The sequence below is a fragment of the Macrotis lagotis genome, chromosome 1, assembly GCF_037893015.1.
Source record: "Macrotis lagotis isolate mMagLag1 chromosome 1, bilby.v1.9.chrom.fasta, whole genome shotgun sequence".
Classification (NCBI taxonomy): Eukaryota; Metazoa; Chordata; class Mammalia; order Peramelemorphia; family Peramelidae; genus Macrotis; species Macrotis lagotis.
In genome coordinates, this window is record NC_133658.1 from 287890086 (window position 1) to 287913711 (window position 23626).

The 23626-nt window shown below is 37.4% G+C and overlaps 1 protein-coding gene across 1 annotated transcript in view; it reads right to left on the reverse strand.

Moving 5' to 3' along the window:
* Window positions 1-23626, reverse strand: part of CFAP77 (cilia and flagella associated protein 77) — a 193971-nt gene that overhangs the window by 32389 nt on the left and 137956 nt on the right. Inside the window, exon 5 of the mRNA XM_074210842.1 lies at window positions 15059-15160. Within this exon, the coding sequence (XP_074066943.1) occupies window positions 15059-15160 (102 nt within the window). The remainder of the gene's footprint in view (window positions 1-15058; window positions 15161-23626) is intronic.

The following is a 23626-nucleotide window of genomic DNA, read 5'->3' on the forward strand; positions in this document are numbered from 1 at the left end:
TGTATTAATTGAATTTGAGGTTGTATAATATAGGTGTGTACATCACCAATGCCAGATTGTGAACACTTTAAGAGCAGAGACTGTCTTATTATTATATCTTTCCCCATATACAACATAGAGGTTCTTTTTTTATTTTTATTTTTATTTTTTTAGTTTTTGCAAGGCAATGGGGTTAAGTGGCTTGCCCAAGGCCACACAGCTAGGTAATTATTAAGTATCTGAGTCTGGATTTGAACTTAGGTACTCCTGATTCCAGGGCCAGTGCCCTATCCACTGAGCCACCTAGCTGCCCCATCATAGAGGTTCTTAATTGAGGTTCTTAAACTGGGGTCCATGAAGTTGTTCTTTTAAAAATATTTTGATTTATGGATTTCAATATAATTGATTTCTTCCTTTGTAATATTATATAGTTTACTTTATGCATTTAAGATAGGGCTTACAGACTTCATAAGACTATCAAAGGGGTCCAGGAAGCACACAAAAAAAGGCTGATAAACATGCACATAAATGTTTGGTGAATAAATAATGAATGAATAAATGTCCCTTGGTAAGGGCTATGGTACTATAGAATGGCCTTAAAAATTTCTGTGATCATTTCAGCCTTCTTCAATTATATTAAGGTACCTATATATTCACACACACATATATGTAGAGAGAGAGAGAGAGAGAGAGACAGATAGAGGGATAAACAGAGACAGAGTGAACAGGCAGGAAGTACAGTAGATAGAGTGCTGGACCTAGAGTCAGGAAGTGGGTTCAAAGATATTTGCTTTATTTTTGACTCTAGGGAAGTCATTTAATATTTCTGTAATTCTTCTCTGTAAAATGAGGGAGTTGGATATGATGGTCTCTAGTCTCTTTCAAGCTTAAAACCTATGAAGATGATCTTCCTGGTCTTAAGGTCATTTCTCTCCAATATTCTTCCCTCCTTTTACCCTTCTCCTCCATGTAAGAGCTCTCTCTCTCTCTCTCTCTCTCTCTCTCTCTCTCTCTCTCTCTCTCTCTCTCTCTCCTCTTACTCTCAAAGAGTTTCAGCACCTTCTATCTTCTGTTTTCAATAGCTTACCCTGGAAGAGACTACCACATATTTAGGAAATCCCTAATCTGTAAACTCTCTGAGGATAGTGTTTCTTCTTACAATGTTTAATACATAGTTGTGGATACTTGATGAATATTAAGGACATTGATTTTGTGCTAGAGGACCTATGTTAAAAAATCCCATTCTGCTCCTTGAGGACCCATTTTATTTTGAGTGAGCTCCTTCCTTTCTGGTCTTCATTGTCTCCTCTATAAAATGAAAGGTTTCAAATGGATGCCTTCTGAGGTGCCTTTCAGCTCTACATCTCTTATCCCATGATCATTTATTCTGGGGTTCAAGATACAGCAGTATAATCCACTTGGCTGGAGTGGATATAAGGTCCATAAGAGAGAAGTCCTGTGGATTAAAACTGGAAAAGTATGTGGGAACCAACTTATGGCAAGTCTGAAATTCCAATTTATATTTTATCCAGTAGGCAGTGGGGGCTGACTAGACGTTTGGGAGCAGGGAAATTATGTGATCAGACTGATTCCACAATTGCCTACCTGTGTGATTCTACAAGTAACATCTCTTCCCTGGGTCTCAATTTCCTCACCTATAAAATGAGACAGTTGAACTAGCTGACCTGAGTCTCCCTTCCATCTTTAAGAGCCTATATTCTCAGGTAAGTTTTGCACCAGAATGCTAATCTTACATCATGGTTATATCATTCAGATAACTCTTTTCTGACAAAGTCACAGATGTTAAACTAAACAATGCTCTTCAATCCCATGTCTTAGGGAAAGGGGGTGAGGGAAAGGCAGGCCACCTTTTCAAAAAAAGAAAAATGTAGACTGTTAATTTTTATGGGGGATCAGACTGAAAAGAGACATCTGATCCCTGGTGAGAAGCAAATTCCAGGGCCCTGAATTTTGCTGCTGAATTTATACAATGAGGATTCTTTAATTACTTTCCCTGGAAATTTACCTGACAGTGCTATCTCAGGTAGCGCAAGTCGGCTTTCCTGGAGAGCTGTTCATCGGTTGACAGAGTCTTTGATTTTGTGCTAGGCTGCAAATTAAGTCCTTTGCCAAGGTATCCAAACGCTGCCTCGTCAGTTGCTTATCTTGTATTCATATAGAGTATTGAACACAGACTGTTTTATCTGTTTGGGAAGCCAAGGATGTAGACAAATGTTTTCTGTCCATATCCATTGTGATGTTACTCACCCTACCCCCAACTCTTTTTGAAGCTCTGTTCTGAGCTAAGTGCCTAGATATAGGTGACTGAGGTGTTAGTGTTTTGTATACCAAAGACTATTATAAAGGATAGCAAAAGATGAGAGTTTTGGCCCCTGGACTAAAGAGACATATACTTAGGGGTTCTTATCATAAAATCTATAAACTTGTATTATTTTAAATGTTTTTTTAATAACTTCCAATAAAATTTGGTTTCCTTTAAAATCTTCTGCATGTTGTTTTATACATTTGAAAACATTATTCAGAGAAGTTCCATAGGCTTCTGACTACTGATCAGTATTTAGCACAAAAAAGGTTTAAAACTTCTGGAATAAAGGAAAGGGGATCAGACTGCCCTTGGAACTGTCACTGAACTTTTTGTGCTAATTCATTTGCAAATGTTTGAACAAATTGTGATATGGATGTGATAGAATATTATTGTGCTATTTAAAAAAAGCAAATGTGAAGGATTCAAGGAAAATTGGGGGGTTTTATCTCATAATGACTACATTAAGGTACATGAAAACATTACTGAAAGATGCCATAATTCTCAACAATGTAAAGACATCAAAATTCTGAACAGAGAGGTTAGTACATTGAGGACTGATTAGGAAACTGCTTCCTCTTTCTCTCAGCAGAGAAGCAGTAGATTGTAGGTAATAGAAGATAGGCTTGTATTATCAGACATTGCCAATGTATTGATTTGTTTTAACTACTTTTTATTCAAGTTCAAGTTATCTGTTGGAGTTGGAGTCATTGAGAGGTAGCAATGATATTTAAAGAATTATCAATAAAATTTATTTAAGATTAAAAAAATGCTGTCAAGTGGCCAGGTATCTTGGAATCTTTCTGGCTTATTTTTCTGAGACTCTTCCATCCTGGTGTTGCACGAATGGAATTAAAAAAAATTATCCAGGGCAGCTAGGTGGTGTAGTGGATAGAGAGCCAGTCCTGGAATCAGGAGTACCTGAGTTCAAATCCAACCTCAGACATTTAATAATTACTTAGCTGTATGGCCTTGGGTAAGCCATTTAACCCCATTGCCTTGCAAAAAAAAAAAACTCAACTAAAAAAAATTATCCAAAAATGCCATCCACATCCAGAGAAAGAATTATGGTATCTGAATATAGATCAAAGCATACTGTTTCTACTTTTGAAAATTTGTTTTTGTTTTTCCCTTTTTTCTCTTTTGCACTGATTCTTCTTTCACAGCATGTCTAATATGAAAATATGTGTAACATGATTTTGCATGTATAACTTTTATCAGATTAACCTGCTCTCTTAGGACCTGGAAAGTGAAAGGTAGGTAGGAGAAAACTTTACAAAAAGTATCTTTGCATACAATTGGCAAAAAATTAATTAAAACAAAACACACACACATAAAAAATGTTATCCAAGATACATACTTCATCATGTGAAGGGTATAGTATAATGGGCAGAAGAGAGTCAGTGTTGGCCTCAGACACTTAATGATTGCCTAGCTTTGTGATTTGAGCAAGTCACTTCACCCCATTGCCTTAAATAAAATTTTAAAAAAAAGAAGAGAGTTAGCATCAGAAACAGAGAAATCTGAGTTCAGGTCTTACTCTGCTGTGTGATCCTGGGCAGATAATTTCAACTCTTTGTGCTTTAGGCAAATCTCTTGTGATTCTGTTTGTTTGCAGGACAGCTGCTGATCTTCACTGATAGGTTTCCTCACTAGGAATTCCCTACATCACTGAAATCTCAAGTTGGGACAAAAATCAAATGATTCTACAGTGTAGTTAGAATCAATTTGGTTGGTTGCCTCCAAACAAAATCAGAATAGCATCAGGTATTGGGTTTGGGGTTAATATTCAACTTCTGAATTTACTAGTTCACGATCCTAGGCAAATCATAATCTCTATGTCATTCAGGAAAATTTCCTGGGAATTAGCAAAGTAGGAGTTTCCACACTGTGAATTTTACTACATTGAAAAAAAATCACAGATCCTGGAATTACATGAGTAGATTTAAGGAGAATAAAGAGAATGGGCAACATAAACTACTTAGAGGGAAAAAAGATAAAAAACCACTTAGTGGAAGTATAAGTAGTAGATGATTTTGAACCTTTTCAGATTACAGTAACTGTACAAGAAGTTTAGGAGCAAAAAAAAAAGGATAGGTTTGGCTATTAGTAGCATGGTCCATTAGAAAGACTTCTGTTTTGGAGTCAGAGGAAGTGGGTTTGAACATACCTCAGATTCTCATTTGTAAAAAAAAAAGGTGAATACAATTTTGAATCTTCATTTTCTGATGATGGGAAATGCATAAATTCATTACAAGAGATTCTACTCTACAGAGGCAAACTCAAGCAAGAAACATCAGATGTGTCCTTGTAGGGACAACATCATGGACAGGATCATCAGTCATAATTTTCTGTGAGCTTCCTGAATGCCATTCAAGTGGACAAATCAAATTCTCCATATTGGCAGCAGGCATGACATGAAACTTATTCAGGGCTGGTATTTCTGCTGTGGCCTTGCTGTTTGTTATACCTCTTCCTTTTCCTATAATTACATGTACAGAGCCTACAAGATAGAGGTGAATGGTATAGCAAAGAAGGCTTCATTCAACATGGTGTTATTTGAGGAGATGATCTTTCAAACAAACAAGTGATTTGGAAGAGATGTCTTTCCAGACATTTCTTGTTTGGACAATGCTGTAGAATGTTGCAATCTGCCCTTCATTCCTGTCTCAGCATTCTAGACCAAGGAAAGGGGAACTGAGTTTGGAGTCAAGAGTCTTGGGTTTGAGTTCTATTTTCAGCCCTAACTATGTGATCCTGGGAAAATCATTTTACTTCATTAAACCTCAATATTCTCATCTGTAAAATGGGGATAATAACACTTTTTACAACCTAATGGTTGTTGCAAGTTATAACTTTTGGAATCTTAAAATACTACAAAAATGAGAAGGCTAACCTCAGCTTCATTCTGCCAAATTTTGGAGAATGGAATTAGAAATAGTGGTAGAAGTAGTAAGGAGATTTACCATTAAAATAAAACTACACAAATATTATTTGTTTATCCTTACAATAGCCCTGGGAGGTAGATACTATAATTATTTATATTTTATACTAAGGAAACTGAGGCTGAGAAAGGTTAAATGATTTGCCATGGGTGATACAGCTAGCAAGTGTCTGAGATCAGATGCAAAATCAGGTCTTTCTGATTCCAGGTCCAGTACTCTATCCACTGTGCCATCAGCTGCCTCAATAAGAAGACAAATTTTGATGGAATGTACAAAAGCATTCTCTAAAAACTTATCTAAAAAAAAAATCCCATCTGACAACAGAACAGACTGCCTCAAAAACAAATGAATTCCCTGTGACTGGAAATTTTCAAGCAGATAAAAGATATTTATCTGTCAGGAATGCTATTATTACTAATAAGAATAACAAAAAAGGAGAAGAAAAAGATTTGGAAAGCATTTTATAAATATCTTATTTAACCCTCACAACAACACCGGGAAATACACTATTATTCTCATTTTACAGACAAAGAAACTGAGGCACAAAGTGATTTGCTCCAGTATCTAAAGATCAAAAGTCTTTGAAATCTAGTCTTTCTGACTCCAGGACCAGCCAGCACTCCATTTGCCAAATCAATAACTATCTCTGGGGTGTTACAAAGAGGATTCTTCTACTGGGAAAGAGGTTGAGCTAAATAATCTCTAATTTCCCTTCTAAGGTTCTAGTCTATGATTCTGTGATCTTTTGATATCTCTGCCATAGTTCTTTCATCATTTGGTGAAGCAAGGCTGGATCCTGGATCATCTAGCTGATTTCATTTTTTGCCTGGGGATCAAACTGGAGGTTTCTTTTTAAATGACCTGGATTTTAAAACTCAAAATCTTGGAGTGAGTCTATAGAAGTTTTGTGCCTGTGGAGTGTATTGGTATGTGGTCAGGTCAGGGTATGAGAGGTCCTGACTCTCTCTCTCTTATTCCCTTTCCTGAGCCCTAATATTTGTCTATACTACAACCTCAGGAGCTTAAAATGCTTTAAAATCCTGTGACCAGACCAGCTATGAGCTCAGAATTTCTTGTATGGATATTTTAACAGCCCTTCTGATGGTTCACAGAATTTAGAGTTAGCAGGATTTTGGTAATCCATCTGATTCAACCCCCAAACATATTAGGAAATGAGCAAGGGGGAAAAGTCAGATCCAGGATTCCCATTTGTGCTCCAGAGCACCACTCTATTTCTTCTCTAGACATCCAGAGATAGTATTATAAGAAGTAGTTAGGTAGCAAAACCTTGGAGTTTAAATCTTGCTTCAGTCACTAGCTATGTGATCCTGGGCAAATTATTTAATCTCTATCTGCCTCAGTTTCCTCATCAGTAAAATGAGCTGGAGAAGGAAATGGCAAACCACCCCAGTATTTTTGCAAAGAAAACACCAAATGACATCAGGAGAACTTGTACACAATTGAAATGACTGAACAAAAGTAAAACAGCAGCCACCTCCCAAGATTGTTTGTTATGAGAATCCAATAAAATAATTATAAAGTGCTTTGCAGTATAGAAATGCTAACCATCACCACCACCACCACCACCACCATCATTAAACAGTAAAGTGGGACTTTAGAAGGACTTGTATTTAATCTGTGTTGTTGCTCTTTGCTGTTATTGTTGTTGTTGTTGAGTTGTGTCCAACTTTTTGTGAACTTATTTGGGGTTTTCTTGGCAGAGATGATGCTGGAGTGTTTTGCCATTTCCTCCTTCAGTTCATTTTATAGATGGTGAAACTGAGATAAATGGTGACTTGCCCAAAGGCACACAGCTAATAAGTGCCTGAAGCCAGATCTGTGCTCAGGAAGATGAGTCTTTTGGACTCCAAACCTAGTACTCTACTGTTATCACCTAGCTTCCCCTTGTGTTTTTTAACTCAGGGTAATTCATTTCACCTTCAGAGCCTCATGCTCTTCATTTAATAGAGATTGTTATATACATATATATATATATATATACACATATATATGTATATGTATATGTGTGTATATATATATATATATATATATACTATATATCTAGACTTTTTTAAGGAAAACACTTCAAAACTACAAAATCCCACATAAAAATGAACCATATTTCTTATTTAGCTCATGAATATGGTCGACTTGGCCACACCTCTGAATTGATCCTAGAGATTCCCAAGTATCATAAACTAGGACTTTGGGGGGGGGTTGGGTAAAAGGGTTGTAAGGGAGGCAAAGGTCCAGACCCCCAGTCTGGTCCTTTTCTCCATATCCCTGAAGTTTATCACTTAGGCCAACTCAGAATACCCATCTTCATGCATAGTCAGCTAGGTTCTACTCCTGTAAGATATAGTGTCACCAAGGTCAGGATTCAGCCCCTCCCCTTTGACAGCTGCCAAAAGCTGAACCATGAGTTTGGCTGAGTGAAGCTCTTCTAATTTTGTTTCTCTGTTGGAACCTACTGCTAGCGAGGTGCCATGTGATTCCTGCTTCCCTGAGCCAAACTTCATTAAGAGCCCGCAAGGGAGGAAATTAAAAAATAAAGTTTTGCTTTTTAAATTTTTATGTTGTTTCTTTCTCATGGACCTCCTTCCTCCCTCTTATTTCTAATTCTTCTTTAACAAGATGACTAATTCATAAATATGTTAAACAAGATTATTTATATACAATCTTTATTAGATTATTCATTGGAAAAGAAGGAAGGGTAGTAGGAAAATGTGAAACTCAAAAGTTTGCAAAAGGATAAATGTTGAAAACTATCTGCATGTCATTGGGGGAAAATTTTTTGTAAAAAGAAAAATCTAGTTCTAGAGCAGGGGGAAAAAGCTTTATTGAAGAAGTATTCAAGTAAGACAAAGGATGAACTTCTTTTGAATGGTTGGTAGATCATGTACCTAACTACTGCATGAGGTTGTAATAGCTCCTTTAAGATGTTCTAAGATATTGCTTAGAGATGGAGGCTCACATCAGTATTCTGAAGTGACAGGCATTTACAATAGATATAGTTGAAAAGTTGTCTTCAGGGGCAGTTAGGTGGCACAGTGGATAGAGGACTGGTCCTGGAATCAGGAGGATCTGAGTTCAAATTTGACCTCAGACACTTAATAATTACCTAACTGTGTGACCTTAGGCAAGTCACTTAAGCTACTGCTTTGCAAAAAAAAAACAGTTTAAAGATCTTCAGCTACAACCTTTCTGTCAAGATTGTTGTACCAACAGGAGAGGCAAAGTGGCACAATGAATAGAGAGATGCAGCCTTAGAATCAGAAATGATTATTATTAACAATGAAGAGGTCTTTTGGGTCATCTAGTACAACCTTTATTTTAAAGATGAGAATGGATACTGCAATCAGGGTTGTTGAATGACTTGCCCAAGGACACAGGAAGATCTGAGTCCAAGCCCTGACCATGACTGATAAAGTCACTGTTTGACCCAGAATAAGTCTCTCAATGCCCTAGGTATTCTAGAAATGTAAGGTGTTAATCTTCACTGGGTAAGAAAATTCCTTAGAGAGAGCCTCCACTTGAAAACAGATGGTCCCTTAAAAAAAAATGTATACTCTCCTCTTAGAACCAGGTACCATTTAAAAAATCTGTAACTTAGAGGTTCTGGTTTGAGGAAAATCAGCTTTAATTCTTTACTTATTCAATGCAGTGATTTGGAAATTCCCCAAAATAGTTTAATTTGCAAGAAGGGTTAACTATACTTAGAGAAAGAAAGTCATCCTCATCTGTATATCTCAATCATTCTTTCCATTGTTCTTCTAATGTTTGATGCATTCCAAGATTCCCCCACTGCTTCCAATCACTGCTTTGGTGCCCTACCTAGAAACATGAGATGACTTGCTTATCAGTAAAAAAAAAAAAAAAAAAAGCTCCAGGGTTCTTATTCTTATCACTAGTTCAGAGATCCCTGGGAGGGGATGGTGGACCTGAAATTTTTCTTTCCTAGGTTTTGAGAAGAGAGCTTAGGGAAGTTTTTCCTTTATTTGAACTGGACAGGAAAAGATGGGGTCCAAGAGAATGATCTTTTTAATGGTAAAAACCAAGATCTCTTTTCCCCTTTTGGGGGGGATGGGGTTGGGGAGTGGAGGGAAATGAAAGACAGATAGGGGAGCTGCTCTCCCCCAGGGTTTAGCGGAGAGTTAACTTCCCAGCCTGTTATGATTTGTAAAAGAGCTTAAAGGTAGAAAGGAAAATCCTTTCTTAGATTCAGCAGCTTTCACTAATCAACTGCAACTCTAAATGTCACTGCTTGGCTGATTGTGCCGTCATGTTTCACCTCTTCCTATTATATCAGCAAGCCGGGCCCAGGAGACTAAAGGCAGGGTTAGTCTTCCACAGAGACACAGAGTCAGAACCCAGGGTTCAGAGCACGAAAGCTTGTAAATCAAACTGTTAGCTTAATAGCATGTGCCATTATTCTAAACCAGTGGGGCTGAAACCAGCAGCCAGATGAAAATAGAGTCTATTTGTCCATACTTTAGTGACTGAATGACTATGTAATATCAGTAGTTGTTGGTGCTATGGAGGAGAGACACAGTCTTTTGGAGGAGAGGAGGCATTTGGGGATTTGGGCTTAGGTGGACTCCCTTGGGAGACTTAGACAGGTTCCCTAGATGAAAGGAATCTAGGACCATTAGTTAAAATACTTCTGGACATCAGAATTAGTCTAAAGCAAGAGTTCTTAACCTCAAGTTGGTGAACTTTCTTTTAAAAATATTTTGATAACAGTATTTCAATATAATTGGCTTTCTTTGTAATCCTTTGTATTTTATTTTATACATTTTAAAACATTCTAGATGGACATTACCAGACTGCCAAAGGGGTTCAGTGTATACACACACACACACACACACACACACACACACGCAGACAATTCCTGACTTCAGTCTTCTGTGTTCTAAAATCCCTTTTAAGCTTGGCCTAAAGACCTATTCCAGTTTTAACATTCTGTATTCTAACATCTTTTCCATCTTTTTGGCATTCTATATTTTGTGGTCTTTTCATTTGTGATAGCCTACATTCAAAGGAACTTTTCAACTCTGACATTCCATGAATTTTATACTTCATAAGAGTGTGGGGGCAAGTACAGGGAAGTAAGAAGAGCTCCAGAGGTCCCATGATACAGAAGGACAATGCCCATATTTGATTTTTATGTCTGACTGAGGTCAAATATAAGGAAATGTATTAATTGTAGCAAGTGAGAGTTCAGTGAGAAATGAGGAAGACATTTGACACTAAGGATAATCATACGATGAAACAGGAGCCTCTGTCCTAAGAGACCTTTATAAAAAGAATAAACCATCTGGTTTGGATTGACTTGAGTGTCCTGCTGAGATCTGTCCTATAGAGGTTTATGCCAAGAGTGCTTGGAGTGGGGGATGCCTCTCACTCTGTCTTTAGGTCCAAAACCTCAGTATTGCTCCCCTGTTGCCAGATAAGGTTGGTGTTTCCCAAGCCTTTTCAGCCCATGACATACGTAAGATCTTGCCAAGAAACACTGGGATATCTGGGAATGGTGCTCATCCCACCCCACTCTGTCCAACCACCCACTGATCTAGCCACCTGTCCATTCTATATTCATAGGATGCTTAGTACTGAAAGGGACCTTAGAAACCATCTATGGTTTTATTTCACATATGGAGGAAAATAAGGTTTAGTGAGGTGTTGCGACTTATCCAAGATCATACAGTCAGTAACCAGATCCAGGGCAAAATGCAAGAATCTTATTAACTGGTCAAAAGTTTTTTTCCTAATATGTATTTCTTACAACCCCAGGAACACATCAGTCCTTTTCTTCTCTTTCTCTACTGCAGTCACCTCCCATAGCTTCCAGGCAGACATATGAGAAAGAAAGTGATGCTGAACACATTTGGGGAGAATCTACAAAAGGTCCATCACATGGTGATGTAATCAGCAGAAAACAATGAGTTCTTTCCCCAAAATGCCTTTGATCTGAGAGAAAGGTCCTGAGATGGCTTTTGGTCTAGATTTTACCTCTCTTAGGAGTTCCTATTCTCATTTCTCCTTTCCTTAACAATTTTATATTCAGTGAACTTTTTAAAAATTGAATTTATTTTTATTTTCAAATAAAGATCTGCTTTCTTTCTTTCCTTCCTACCTCCCCTCCACCTACTAGGAAAGCAAAAAACAAAACCCTGTTACAAACATGTATGATAGTCAAGCAAAATAAATTCCTGCATTGGCCATTATGTCCAGGAGAATTATGTCTCAATCTTCAGTCTTAAATCCATCATCTCTCCATCATGAGAAACCCATGTTTCATCTTTTGAGTTCTCCTCTCCAGTGAAGTTGTGTATCTAAGTAACTCTAACCCTCTCCTTCCACTCATACTGGCTATTATAGTATAGATGAATGAATGAAAAATATCTATTAAATACTTACTATGCACTAACTTTTGTATAAGAGTTGGGATTGTAAGTACTGGGAATACATTTCTACTATAGAACTGCAGTCAGTTGTAGAGAAAGAGAGCAAGTCTCAAATCTGTCCATACTTCTGCCGGTTCCTGGGGGCAGGTGGAGGAGTGAAGATTGGCAAGAATGGGTTCCAGAGAGAGATTGTTTATTCTCCATGCACTAGTCTTTCCACCTCAGCCACAAGAGAAACTCCTGTGCAGGATTGGGGGCAGGGGTGGGAGCGGGTGGGAGATTCTTTCATAGAAACATTGACATTTATAGACTCACTGAGTTTTTGGAGAAGCAAGTTTGCTAACTTGTGTTGACCCAACAGAATGAGTATGCTCCCCGCGCCCCTGCCTGCCGCTTTTCTGTGTGAAAGGTGTTTAATTATTTCTGACAGAGTTCAGTTTCGACATCTGTTCATGAGGGGGGAGAGTCCATTTAGGTTATCCATCATTGTGACAGGTTTAACTTTTTTGGAAAAGATTTTTTTCCTCGTCATAATGGGCATGGGGGATTGGGAATGAGAAGGATGGGGGGGAGTGGGGAATGGAGCTGATAAACAGGGAAAGGAAAAAGGGGTTGGGGGAAGGGGGTAGAGTTGGGGGATAAGGGGGAAAGTGACATGCAGGAAGAGCACAAAGCCCCTGCTGATACTCTGAGTGTACAGGCAAAGCCAATACCAGTCCTATTAAGGGGGGAGGGCAAAAAAAGTCCTTAGTCTACACTCCTCCTGAGCTAATTCATTTACAAAGGCATAGCTTCTACTGTACTAAGAAAAAGGGAGAGGGATAAATATTCTCAGGATCTCTTGGTGCTCTGAAAGCATTCACAATCCCCAAAATTGGTCCCAAACCTGTTTAATGGCTAAATGAATGGCAGTTGGCAGTGGAGCTGGGAAACTATACAGAGATGCCAAGACGACACTGTGGGCAAGGAGCATGTTTGAGCTGTGGAGGTAGAACTAACAATCTCTAGAGGTCTTTAAATATGGTATACCTTCCTTATTCTGAGACATTTCTTCATAGGCAGAGTAAGCATAAGGAGAGTTCTTATGACTCTTTGAGCCATATAAATCAAAATAAAGTATTTCTACCATCCTAATTATTTTGGTTACATGACCATTGTTTTAAAAAAAAGTACCTGAGAAGAGTCTTAGACTACCTAGTCCTAGCTTCATTCATTCTCTTTGCAACCTTAAGCAAGTCATTTGATTTCCCTGGTCTTAGTTTCCTCAGATAGAAAACTGGAATTTCAGTCAGCCTCTACTTTGTTTATCACTTGAGGTAGGGAGGGGAAGTTGTATTGTGAAGATAAAATGAGATAATATGTTTTGAAAAAAATGTTTAAATGACATACAAATACTAGAGCTTACCATTACAATGTAGTTGTTAGTTAAATAGAAGTCAAAAACTAGAGTAAGAAAATCTGAATAGAAAATTATATATTTCCTAAAAAGTCAGATTGGATTGTTTTAATTTTCTCTAAATAAAAACATCTAGGAGGAAATTACATTTTAAAAATAAATGTCCTTTCGGTTATATATTCATATATACCTTCAAGAATTATTAACTGAGGTTCCTACTTTGTGCAAGAGTTTGGAAAGTCTTTCACAGAGGATAAGCAGAAGGGGATATTTCATCTCTTTTGTTGGAGAGAAAAGAATCTGAAATTCTATTGACTATTGTTTCCATTGCTATGTATGTATCCCAAATCATGACTGGAAAGGGGGAGATGGGGGGAGACTCTCAGAGGGGATGAGTCAGGAGGGAGGTTAAACTTGGAAATAAGGGAAGGATTAAAGACATTTTTCTCTGGTTGAGAAAACTATTGCCAATCTTTTATAGCTAGAGAAGTCCAGATGGACTGGTCCTCCAAAATGCAGGTGGAAAATCAGAGGGAAGAGAGAAAAGGGTGACAGAAGAAAAGGCCAGGAAGGAGAGTGCAGAAGGCATTAAATCTCTATGTGGGAGAAAGAAAAGTGATTGGTAGTTTTCTTGAAAATGGAAAAAAGAATCAAGAAAAGCAGAGACTGAAAAATGAATAGTGATGTAAAGGTCTGGGGTGAGAGGAGATTTAAAGCTGCTGCCCCCCCCCCCCATATCTCGTGTGACTTCCACAATCTGTTCAACAGTGATCGGTCATGTTCTTTCCTTGACACTACCTGCAGCAGTGGCTCTGTGCTGACAGGCAGCTGGGGAAGATGATCACTGACATATGCTAATGGATCTGACTTAGGCAGGACATAAGAGGAATACATCAAGGTGGAGGCAAAACATATTTCTTCCATGAAATTCTGCATCTTGTTCAAGTGCATTAGCTTCAGGAAGCCACCATCCCTCTTCATTGCTTAAATTGCAGTTTAGTTTAACAGAACCCCCCCCCCCCCATTCTCAGCCCCCCATGAAGACTAGGAAAGATTTCTGCTGCCTCCCATTTCCCAAGCACTGGAACTTTGGCAACACATAGAGCCACTGCCTGATACCTCTGGGTTGTTGCATTTTCCCTTCCTCTATATAGTACCTCCATCTCTTAACTGATACCTTATTTTTCCTGATATTTAACTTCCCACCAGCAATTGACTAGGATGTGTATACTCCCACAAGAGAGCAAGAAGTTGAGTTTAATATAAAGAACCATTACCTGAGCATGAAATCTTAACTGTGATACTTATCTGGACCAATTTATGTGAGTTTTGTGAACTCGAATCAAAATCTGGTGAACATGGGTTCCCATCTCCATTGAGACACTGTCAGGAAGGCTCTTTAGAGCATCAGTAAATGTGTGAGCTTTCCGGAAACAGCTCCAGCACAAGGCAAAAAAGCCTCTCGACTCAAATGAACCCATCACTGTCCGGAGGTTTCCCCAAGAGGTGGAATAGCAGAGCCTCCTTGTACAGACCTATCCCTTTCCAACATTGAGTAGGCTGTATTTGCAGTGAAGGAGCAGTGTTCATCACACAGTGGACACTTAATGAATTCTGGTTTTTTGTTGCCGTAAGGCAATTGTTTGTAACTCAGTGAAAATTACAACTAGGAATGGATAAGACAAGAAATGGCAAGTGGCATTTTGCCCAGACTGAGCCTGGCCAAAAGAGGAAACATACTGGAGCCATAACTAGCATGGAGTGAATGGGGCTTTTCCTCAGAGTACCAACATCAGGGTGGGCATGCTTCCTCCCCACATCAAACCCAATCCTTGTACCTTGCCTTGTGGTCTTCTCTGTTCCATCTAAGTAGCTGCCACTCCCAGGCACTCATTGCTATGATATCTTTCTCTGCTCCAGTTTCCTAGACTTGGAGGGCTAGAACACAGTCATGATCACACTTTCTTTTTGTTCCAGACAAATCTTTCTAGTTACTCTACCTCCTACTGACCTTTTGAAAGTGGGGCATATGCCAAAGAGGATCCAGTTTCCCTGGCGGTTTATACTTCCTCAGCTGACAGGTCCTTGTCTCATAAAACCTCCCAAGGGTGACCTAGGAAAAAGTAAAATGGAAAGAAATGTTGAGTCAGATGTAATGGCAATGGGTGTGGTCTGAGAACCCAGAGACCAGAGTTGTGGTCACTAAATCACTGAGTTACTTCACTTTTCTAAAAATCAGTTTCCTTTAGTTGCACTGCCTAAATCATAGGGTTATTTTGAAGTTCAGATGGAATTTAGGCAATTTGAAAAAATAATAACCATTCAAACAAGAATAGGGATTATTATTATTATTATTATTATCATTATTATTATTATTATTATTATAGCATTACAAAACAGATTGATCCTTAATCTAAGGAATGTTTTGTGCATAATTCCATGGTTGTTTTTTTTATCAGATTAGCATCAGATTTTAATAGGTAGCATGTTCTTACTGGATCCTTCCTCTGGAAAGAGAGGACAGAAATTGCTACTTTGGGAATGACCCTAGCAAAGCAGGCAGCTATCCATGTGCCCAGGATGCCAAGAAAGGTCCCATGCCCAAAAGAATAGCCTACCTTATATCTAAAACTATATCACTTGAACTTCTCTGATTTGATCTAAGATGAAGTACTCTCTATTAGAAAGAAAACTTTTATTAGTCACTTACATATTAATATAAAGTAAACAATATTTGAAAAGTAGAGTTCCAAAGGGATATTTGTTTACTTGGTTTGAGGATAGGAAAATGAAGGCAGAGCACAGGGGGATGGTAGCTAGGGAAGTCCCCTGTGTTCAAATGATATATTCTATCCATTAGATATTCATTGGGTTAACAAGTTCTTCTTTTAAAATGCAATTATTATCTGGAATTGTTTGAGCTTATTAATCATTCATACTTTAATGTGAATTATTTTAATCAAGTAGACAGATTATTTTCCTCTTAACACCCACTCTGAGAGAATGGAAATTTTAGTTGGAGGAAGGGAGTAGATAAACTTGGGATAATGGGCAACCTAGGGTATCAGATTTTGGACAGTGAATCAGTCAGTGGAAATTTTATCATCAATGAGTTTCAGAAAATATGTTTAAGAAAAGATTTGGATAAGAGGTTAAGGGAGAATGAAGGACACTAAATTCCTCAGAAGAGCAGGGAGAGATCATCCATTTAGATTTGTATGTTATTAGAGGTCCCTAGTGGCAGCTAGGTAGCATTGGGTCTGGAGTCAAGAAGGTCTGGGTACAAATTTGTCCTCAGACACTTGCTAGCTGTGTGACTCTAGGCAAGTCATCTAATCTTTGCTTGCCTCAGTTTCCTTATAAGGAAAATGAAGGTTATAATGACACCTACCCATCAGGTTATTATAAGGATCAACTTAGCATGGGGTTGCTGTTATTTAATCATTTTAGTCTACGATCCTAAAATTCTACTAATGATTAATAACATATTTAGTCATGTTAGTCATTTTGTAAGTATCTTTGCCATTTCCTTCTCCGGCTCATTTTACAGATGAGGAAACTGAGACAAACAGGGTTTAGTGACTTGCCCAGGGTCACATAGCTAGTAAGTGTCTGAGACCAAATTTGAACTTTAGTCTTCTTGACTTCTTTGATCTGTGCTCTAACCACTGCTCCTCCCATTTACCATGAATGGTGGTGGTAACACTCTTTTATGTTATTTTATAATTGTTTCATATGGATAAGTCTTTCATTTCTCAAAAGATTATAAGTTCCTTAAGTTTCATATGCTTCTGTTTCTGTTCAAGTCATTTCTAAGGTTATAGGCATATAGCACTCTAATTTAATAAATACTGGTTGATATTAAGGCTGAAAAGGATGTTAGATTTCAAACTTTCCTCTCATTGTAAAATTCAAATTCAAGAAAGGAAATGTGATTAAAGTCTGGAAACCCTGTGATCAAATACTTCAAGGTACATGATTTTGGACACAGAAGGGAGAAAAAAAGAAAAGAAGGGAAGGGAAGGGAGGGCAGGGGAGGGGAGGGGAGAGAAAGGAAGGGAAGGGAAGGAGGGAGGGGAAGAGGGAGAGGGAAGAGGGAAGGAAAGGAAAGGGAGGGAGGGAGAAAGAGAACAAGGGAGGGAGGAAAAAAATTAAGTACTTACTATGTGCTGGGCATTATTCTAAAGTACTTTACAAAAAGCATTTCATTTGACCCTCACAACAACCTTGAGAGATAAGCACTATCCCCATTTTACAGTTAAGGAAACTGAGGCAGAAAGAGGGTAAGTTTTTGCCCAAGGTCCAAGGGCTAGTCAGTGTTAGAGACCAGATTTGAACTCAAGTTCAGGCCCAGTGATCTATACATTATGCCTCTAAGTGGACAAGCCATTTAACCTCTCTGAGTCTCAATTTCCTCATCTGTAAAGTGAAAGGATTGTATTCAATTGACTTTAAGATACCTTTCCATCCTAGATCTAAGATCCTAAAATCCTACTAATCTTATATAGGTGGTAACAAGTCTGAGATGTGAACAAAATTTCTCTCAGTCCAAATCCATTTTGAAATTAGGTCATATTCCTCTTTCTGTTTGGAATACACCCTTCCGGTCTTTATCACTATCATCTGTTTAGGGAAGTGATGCATCATTCCCATGAATCTGTCTACAGATGTCTAGTAAATAATGGTTAGATGTTCCTCTATGGTTTTAAGATTATAATTGTATAACTTTAGCCAGGAATGAGTTTAACAGTCTGAACTAATGTCTTCTCCTCCATTCAACTGAAATTGTATTAAATTCCTTATTTAAATCTAACAATCTCTGCTTAAAGGTCCTTCTTGGTGACTTTAATCTAGTTCAGTGGGGGGGGGGGGGGAGTGACTATTTCATCACTTTGCCCAAAGTATTCACCACTTCTATCATTCCCTCGTACATAGTAGAGATTCACATTTTCACACAGAATCCTCTTTTTTCTGTTTTACTTTGAATATAGAAACATCATTTTTCTTATTTGATTATTTGTTAAATTCAGAATAAGAAGGAAGCATTGAAACAATGTTCTGGCTGACTATTGTGGCATTCCTAGATTATAGTATTATACATATACTTATTGAGTTGTATCATTCTAGACTGAAGTCAGATGGTATGAATGGGCAAGGAAAGGTTAAAAAAAATTTAGTAAGTGTCTATGGTGTGCCAGATCCTTTACAAATATTATCTCATTTGATCCTCACAACAACTCAGTGAGGTATGTGTTCATTATTATCCTCATGTGCTCTCATTTGACAGCAGAGAAAACTGAAACAAAATGTTTGTAACTGAATTGCCAAGGATGACAAAGCTAGTATCTGTTGTTGGATCTGAATGTAGATCTTTGTGATTCTAGGACCAGTGCTCTATTCACTTCATCATTAGCTGCTGCAATTTATGATGCCACAATAATACATATATAGAATATTCAATGTTAGAAATCATTAATTCCATTTTTTTTATTTTACACCTGGAAAAGGCACAGGAACTGTATTGTTGGCCCCCCTCCCCCACCTCATATTCAGACACTTTTCCTATTTAGATACTTACACTGTAAAACTAAGAGAAGTGTGGTGGGAGGCTATCTCAGTGAGAGACTATGAAATCAATCCTGAGTAGGTATCCATGGATTTCTATTACACCAGTACCAATAGCCATAACATAACTGCTAGTTTAAGAAAAAATAGCAAGTGGGCTTTTGTATTTGAACTATAAAACATAGTTTGTAATGCCAATCATTCTATTGAAATTAGTCATTACCACATTAACTCAACTCTTCCTAGACTCAGTAGCTAATTAACTAGTCACTGGCTGTTATAAAATTAGGCTGTTATAAAATTATATTCTGGTATTCTATTCTTTAATGGACTAGTTTTTAGACTTCTGAAGGCTAGCATTAGAAAAAGTCAAAAAGCAGAAACAGTAGACTTATTGTCATGCTGGTCAATATGTCCACTAGGGGGAAATGGTCTTCTGTCCAGGTGAGTTGGTTATTTTTGAGGTTTGAGGCTTGCCAACTGATGAATTTGTTGTTACCTCATTCAGAGAACTTCAGAGAGAAAAGGGATATGGTTAGAACATCAGTGAAAAAAAAAACTGTATGAATATTAGAAATAGGTCACTGACAGATAGAAGGATTTTCTTTCCCAAAATGCTTTTTTGGTCCAAAGTACAGTAATTGATTGGTAGAAAGTACTTGAAGGAAAGAAGGTAATCATTGTAGTGATGCTGGTAAGGAAGAAGAGGCAAGGACTGTTGGGCAAGTACCCAGGATTCCTGGGATAAGCAAGGTACTTATTTCATAAGCTGTCTTGATCTGATGGTGCCATTTAAAGACCTGCAAGAACCAGGAGATGGAAGAGATGGGATGCAGATTGTGTGCTTGGGGGTGGTGGTGATAGTGCCAGAATAAGAAGAAAGTGAGTGACAGACTGCAGATGCAATCTTCCCTAAATTCCCAACTGTCCTCAGACTTCTGGGACTTCCCTTATAGGTACTATGAATTTTATTTATATGAAGTTGAAAGAACTGGCACTCTTCCTTTGATTATGGGACTTGGGTATGAGCCCAGTTTCTTTTCATCACATTTTTTTTAAATGAGAATCAGTATGGCATAATGGATAGAGAATTAGCCTCAAAGTAGTAAGACCTAACCAGGTTCATATACTATCTCTGATATAAACTGACTGTATGATCCTGAGCAAATCACTTATCCTCTCAGAGATGCCACAAAAACTCTCTAAGATATTAAGTTACAGAACTTTGCAGGCTTGCCTTGATAGAGGGAATTTCCAAAGAGATTACAGGTCAGAACAAAAATTAGTTTTGAATAAATATGCTTTATGTTCATGTGTTTTGGGGAGTATATTGTTGTGTAAGTATTGAATGTCAACTAGAAGAAAGTTAAACATGAACCAAATTTAAATGTTCCCATGACTTAGTTCTGAGTAGAAGCAAAACTGAGCTATACTGATGTTAATAGAAGTTCCTCCATATTTAACTTGGTTCATATGTAAAGAGGGGTATAATTTAGGAGTTTCACTGAGGAGCATAAGTATACCACTTCTAAGCGTGGGTTACAAAGAGAAATGTGAGGATCATTGTTAATACTTTGAACTAAATGGAAAGGTCAGTTTGAATTACTGAAAGATGTGAACTGCAGAAATTTTAAAGAAAAATGCTATTTACATACGCAAGATACTTTAGCTAGTGGCAACAACAAAAAACTAAAGATCATGCTTAGTCTGGTGAAGTCTATGGATCCCTTCTCAGAATATTGCTTTTAAATAGAAGGAAATTATAAATTTCTATGGGTCAGGCAGTCAATAGACATTTATCAAGCACCTACTATATGGGAGTCACTAGAGTTTATTGAAAAAGGATGGAGGGTGACATGATCAGATCTGAGTATTAGGAATATTAATTTGACAATTGAGTGAAGGATGAGCTGGAATGAAGATAAAATGGAGAGATATGAAGACCAGTCATCAGGCTATTGCAATAGTTCAGGGATGAAATGATGAGAGGTCTGCACCAGAGTGTGGCAAAGTCAGAGAGAAGAGTACATATACAAGAGATGCCATGATGATAAAATTGACTGAACTTGGCAATGGATTTGGATATAGGGTTGAGAAAGAGTAAGGAATCAAGGATGACACCTAGACTGTGAGCCTGGATAACTAAAAGGATGGTGTAACATAGAAGTTCAGAGTTAAAGAAGGTCTGGGGGAAATACAATGAGTTCCATTTTAGACATATTGAGTTTAAGATATCTACAGGACATTCAATTTGAGATGTCTAATAGGAACTTGAAAATGCAAGTCTGGAGGTCTGAAGAGAGGTAAGATCTGAGAACCATTGGCATAGAGATGATAATTGAAACCATGAGAAATCATATAGAGGAAAAAGAGGAAAGGGTTCAAGACAGAGTCCTCAGGGATACCTATCTTCAGAAAGTTTGACCTGCATGGAGATCCAACAAAAGAAACTGAGAAATCTGGTAGCTGGTACAGATGGTGTTTTCATCATTACTTCAGAAGGGAAAGGCAGATGTGGGAAGTGTCTAGGTGATTAAGAAGATGATGTCTGAGAAAAGAATTTGGATTTCTAGATAGCAATTTAAAATATAGGAATCATAGTCTCTTGGTCAGAGATGGAATGTACTTAACAAGAAAGAGCTGATAATCATGTATTTGACTAGAGTATTACAAATCTAATCAAGAGTTTTAAACTAGAATAGAAAGAACAGGAAGAAAATTATCTGTATAGTTATCATGTCAAAGTGTGTAGCTATAATATAGGAAGAAAAAAAGAAAAAATAGCAGTAAAGATGCTCAGAAAGTCACAAGAGACAAAAATCCAAGATATGAGTCAACAATAAAACTAATGGCTTTGAATAAATGCTCAAAATAGGTTACAAGAAAGGTAAACTAAAGAAATGTGTAATAATATGACAAAATGCTATGGAGGGAGTCTACTCAGCAAATAATAAAAGCTCTCAGGTTTGAAATTCTGAAGACCCAAATAAAAACAATTACAAGGAGAAGGAAAGAGAAAGAAGTTATTTAAAGAGATTTATATGGAACTACAGGAAATTCACTGGCCAACTTGGATTTTAAAAGGACATTCAAAAAAAATAGGGCAACTAGGTGGCACAGTAGACAGAGAGCCAGGCCTAAAGTCAGGAAGACCTGTGTGCAAATGTGACCTCAGACACTTACTAACTTTGTGAATCTGGCAAACTCATTTAACCTTACTTGTCTCAGTTTCCCCATCTTTAAAATGAATTGGAGAAGGAAATGCAAATTACTTTAGTACTTTTGTCAAAGCATACCCAAATTGGGTTGTGAAGAGCTGGACATGACTGAAAAATGACTAATAACAAAAACAAAATGGAATTAATATAGAACAATCCTGTAAGAATAGGACAAGGTGCACAAAAGCTCAGAATGAGTTGTGCCTAGCAAGGAAAACAAAGGACAACAAAAATATATTTTAAAGTTCTTTTGGGGAAAGGGAAAGTTTCTAAGAAGGAAGAGTGCTAAAGCTTGAGAATCATGGGATGAATGAAAACAGACAATGAAAAGAAACTGCAATTGGTTGTTCGGTTGTTTATTTTTTCTGCCAAGGAGAGTTATGTGGATTGGAAAGGGCAGAACAAAAAAAAAAAGTTTAAAAGTAAAATAGTAAGTAAGAAAACCCCTAGATGCCCTTGGTGAATTTACTAGGCCCAGACAAACTCCATTCTAGGGTACTAAGAAACATGGAAGATCACTGTCAGTGATCTTTGATTGAACAGGGCAATTAAGAGAAATGCCTCAAAATTGGAAAAAAAAAGTACATGTTCTCATTTTTTTTAATGTAGGGGTCACGGACAGCATCATTTTCAAACATTAGGCCAGAGTTCTTTGATTCCCAGTAGCATGTTATTCTAAAACAAAGTATTAAAAGGACAATTAATGGACAACCAGAAAAAAGAAGCAATGAATATAGAGGACCAGTTTGTATCATGAAGAAAAGATCATGTTGTGCTTAGCTAATCTCATTTCCTTTTTTGATAGGATTATTGGAGTGATCTATCAAGGAAATGTTGCCTATTTTATTTACTTTGATTTAGCAAAAGATTTTTGCAGTCTCTCATATTCTTGTGGATAAGATGGAAAAAAACCTGGGTTACATAATCATACCATTAGGTGGATTCAGAATCAGTTGACTGGAAGGTTTCAAAGAGTACTCCTTTATTCCAGGGAAGAGTGGTTGGCCTTATGTTGCTTTATATTTTTATTAGTGACTTTGGATAAAGACATAGATGACATGTTTAATCAAATTTTAAGAAAACAGTGCTAGAAAAAGGATAACTAATAAACAGGATAAAATCAGGATTCAAATAAATTATCTTGACAGTCAAGAATGAGGGAACAAATCAAATAATATAGGGATAATGTTAAGTCTTACACTTGAGTTCAAGAGATCAACTTCACAAATGCAAGATGGGGAAGGAATTTACAATTACAAACATAGTAGTTTGTCTGGAACAAATGCTAGAGATTTTAGTGGGTTGTAAAGTCACATCTTAGGTTGTGTTAAGAGAGGCATAGTGGCCTTTTAATTTGAGCTATAGTAAAAGATTGTGCAGACAGCAATGTATTCTATAGTTTTTAGTCCTCTCATACCAGCTCTACCTACAAAGTCCATCATCTTCCTCCTTTGAAACCATGACAGAACAAGTCATTTCCTTCACCAAGAACTTCCTGACTGGTGACATTGCTTCAGTTACTGCTATTATTTCCAGGACCATGGTGGCTCCCATCAAAAGAGCCAAACCACTACTGTAGTACAGCATGCAAATTAACAAATTGCTTCTAATAAGCAGTAAAGTCATAATTGAATTGTATAGTCCAAATTTCAAAGAAACATGGAGTGTTTTCCATCTGGCAAAGTAATAGGAAAAATAAGAGCCTATCTAGACTCTTAACTTTGCCTTTAAGGATAAGTAAATAGATGACTCTTAGAGGAATGGACAAGCACACATAGTCTTGGAAGTATTTTGTT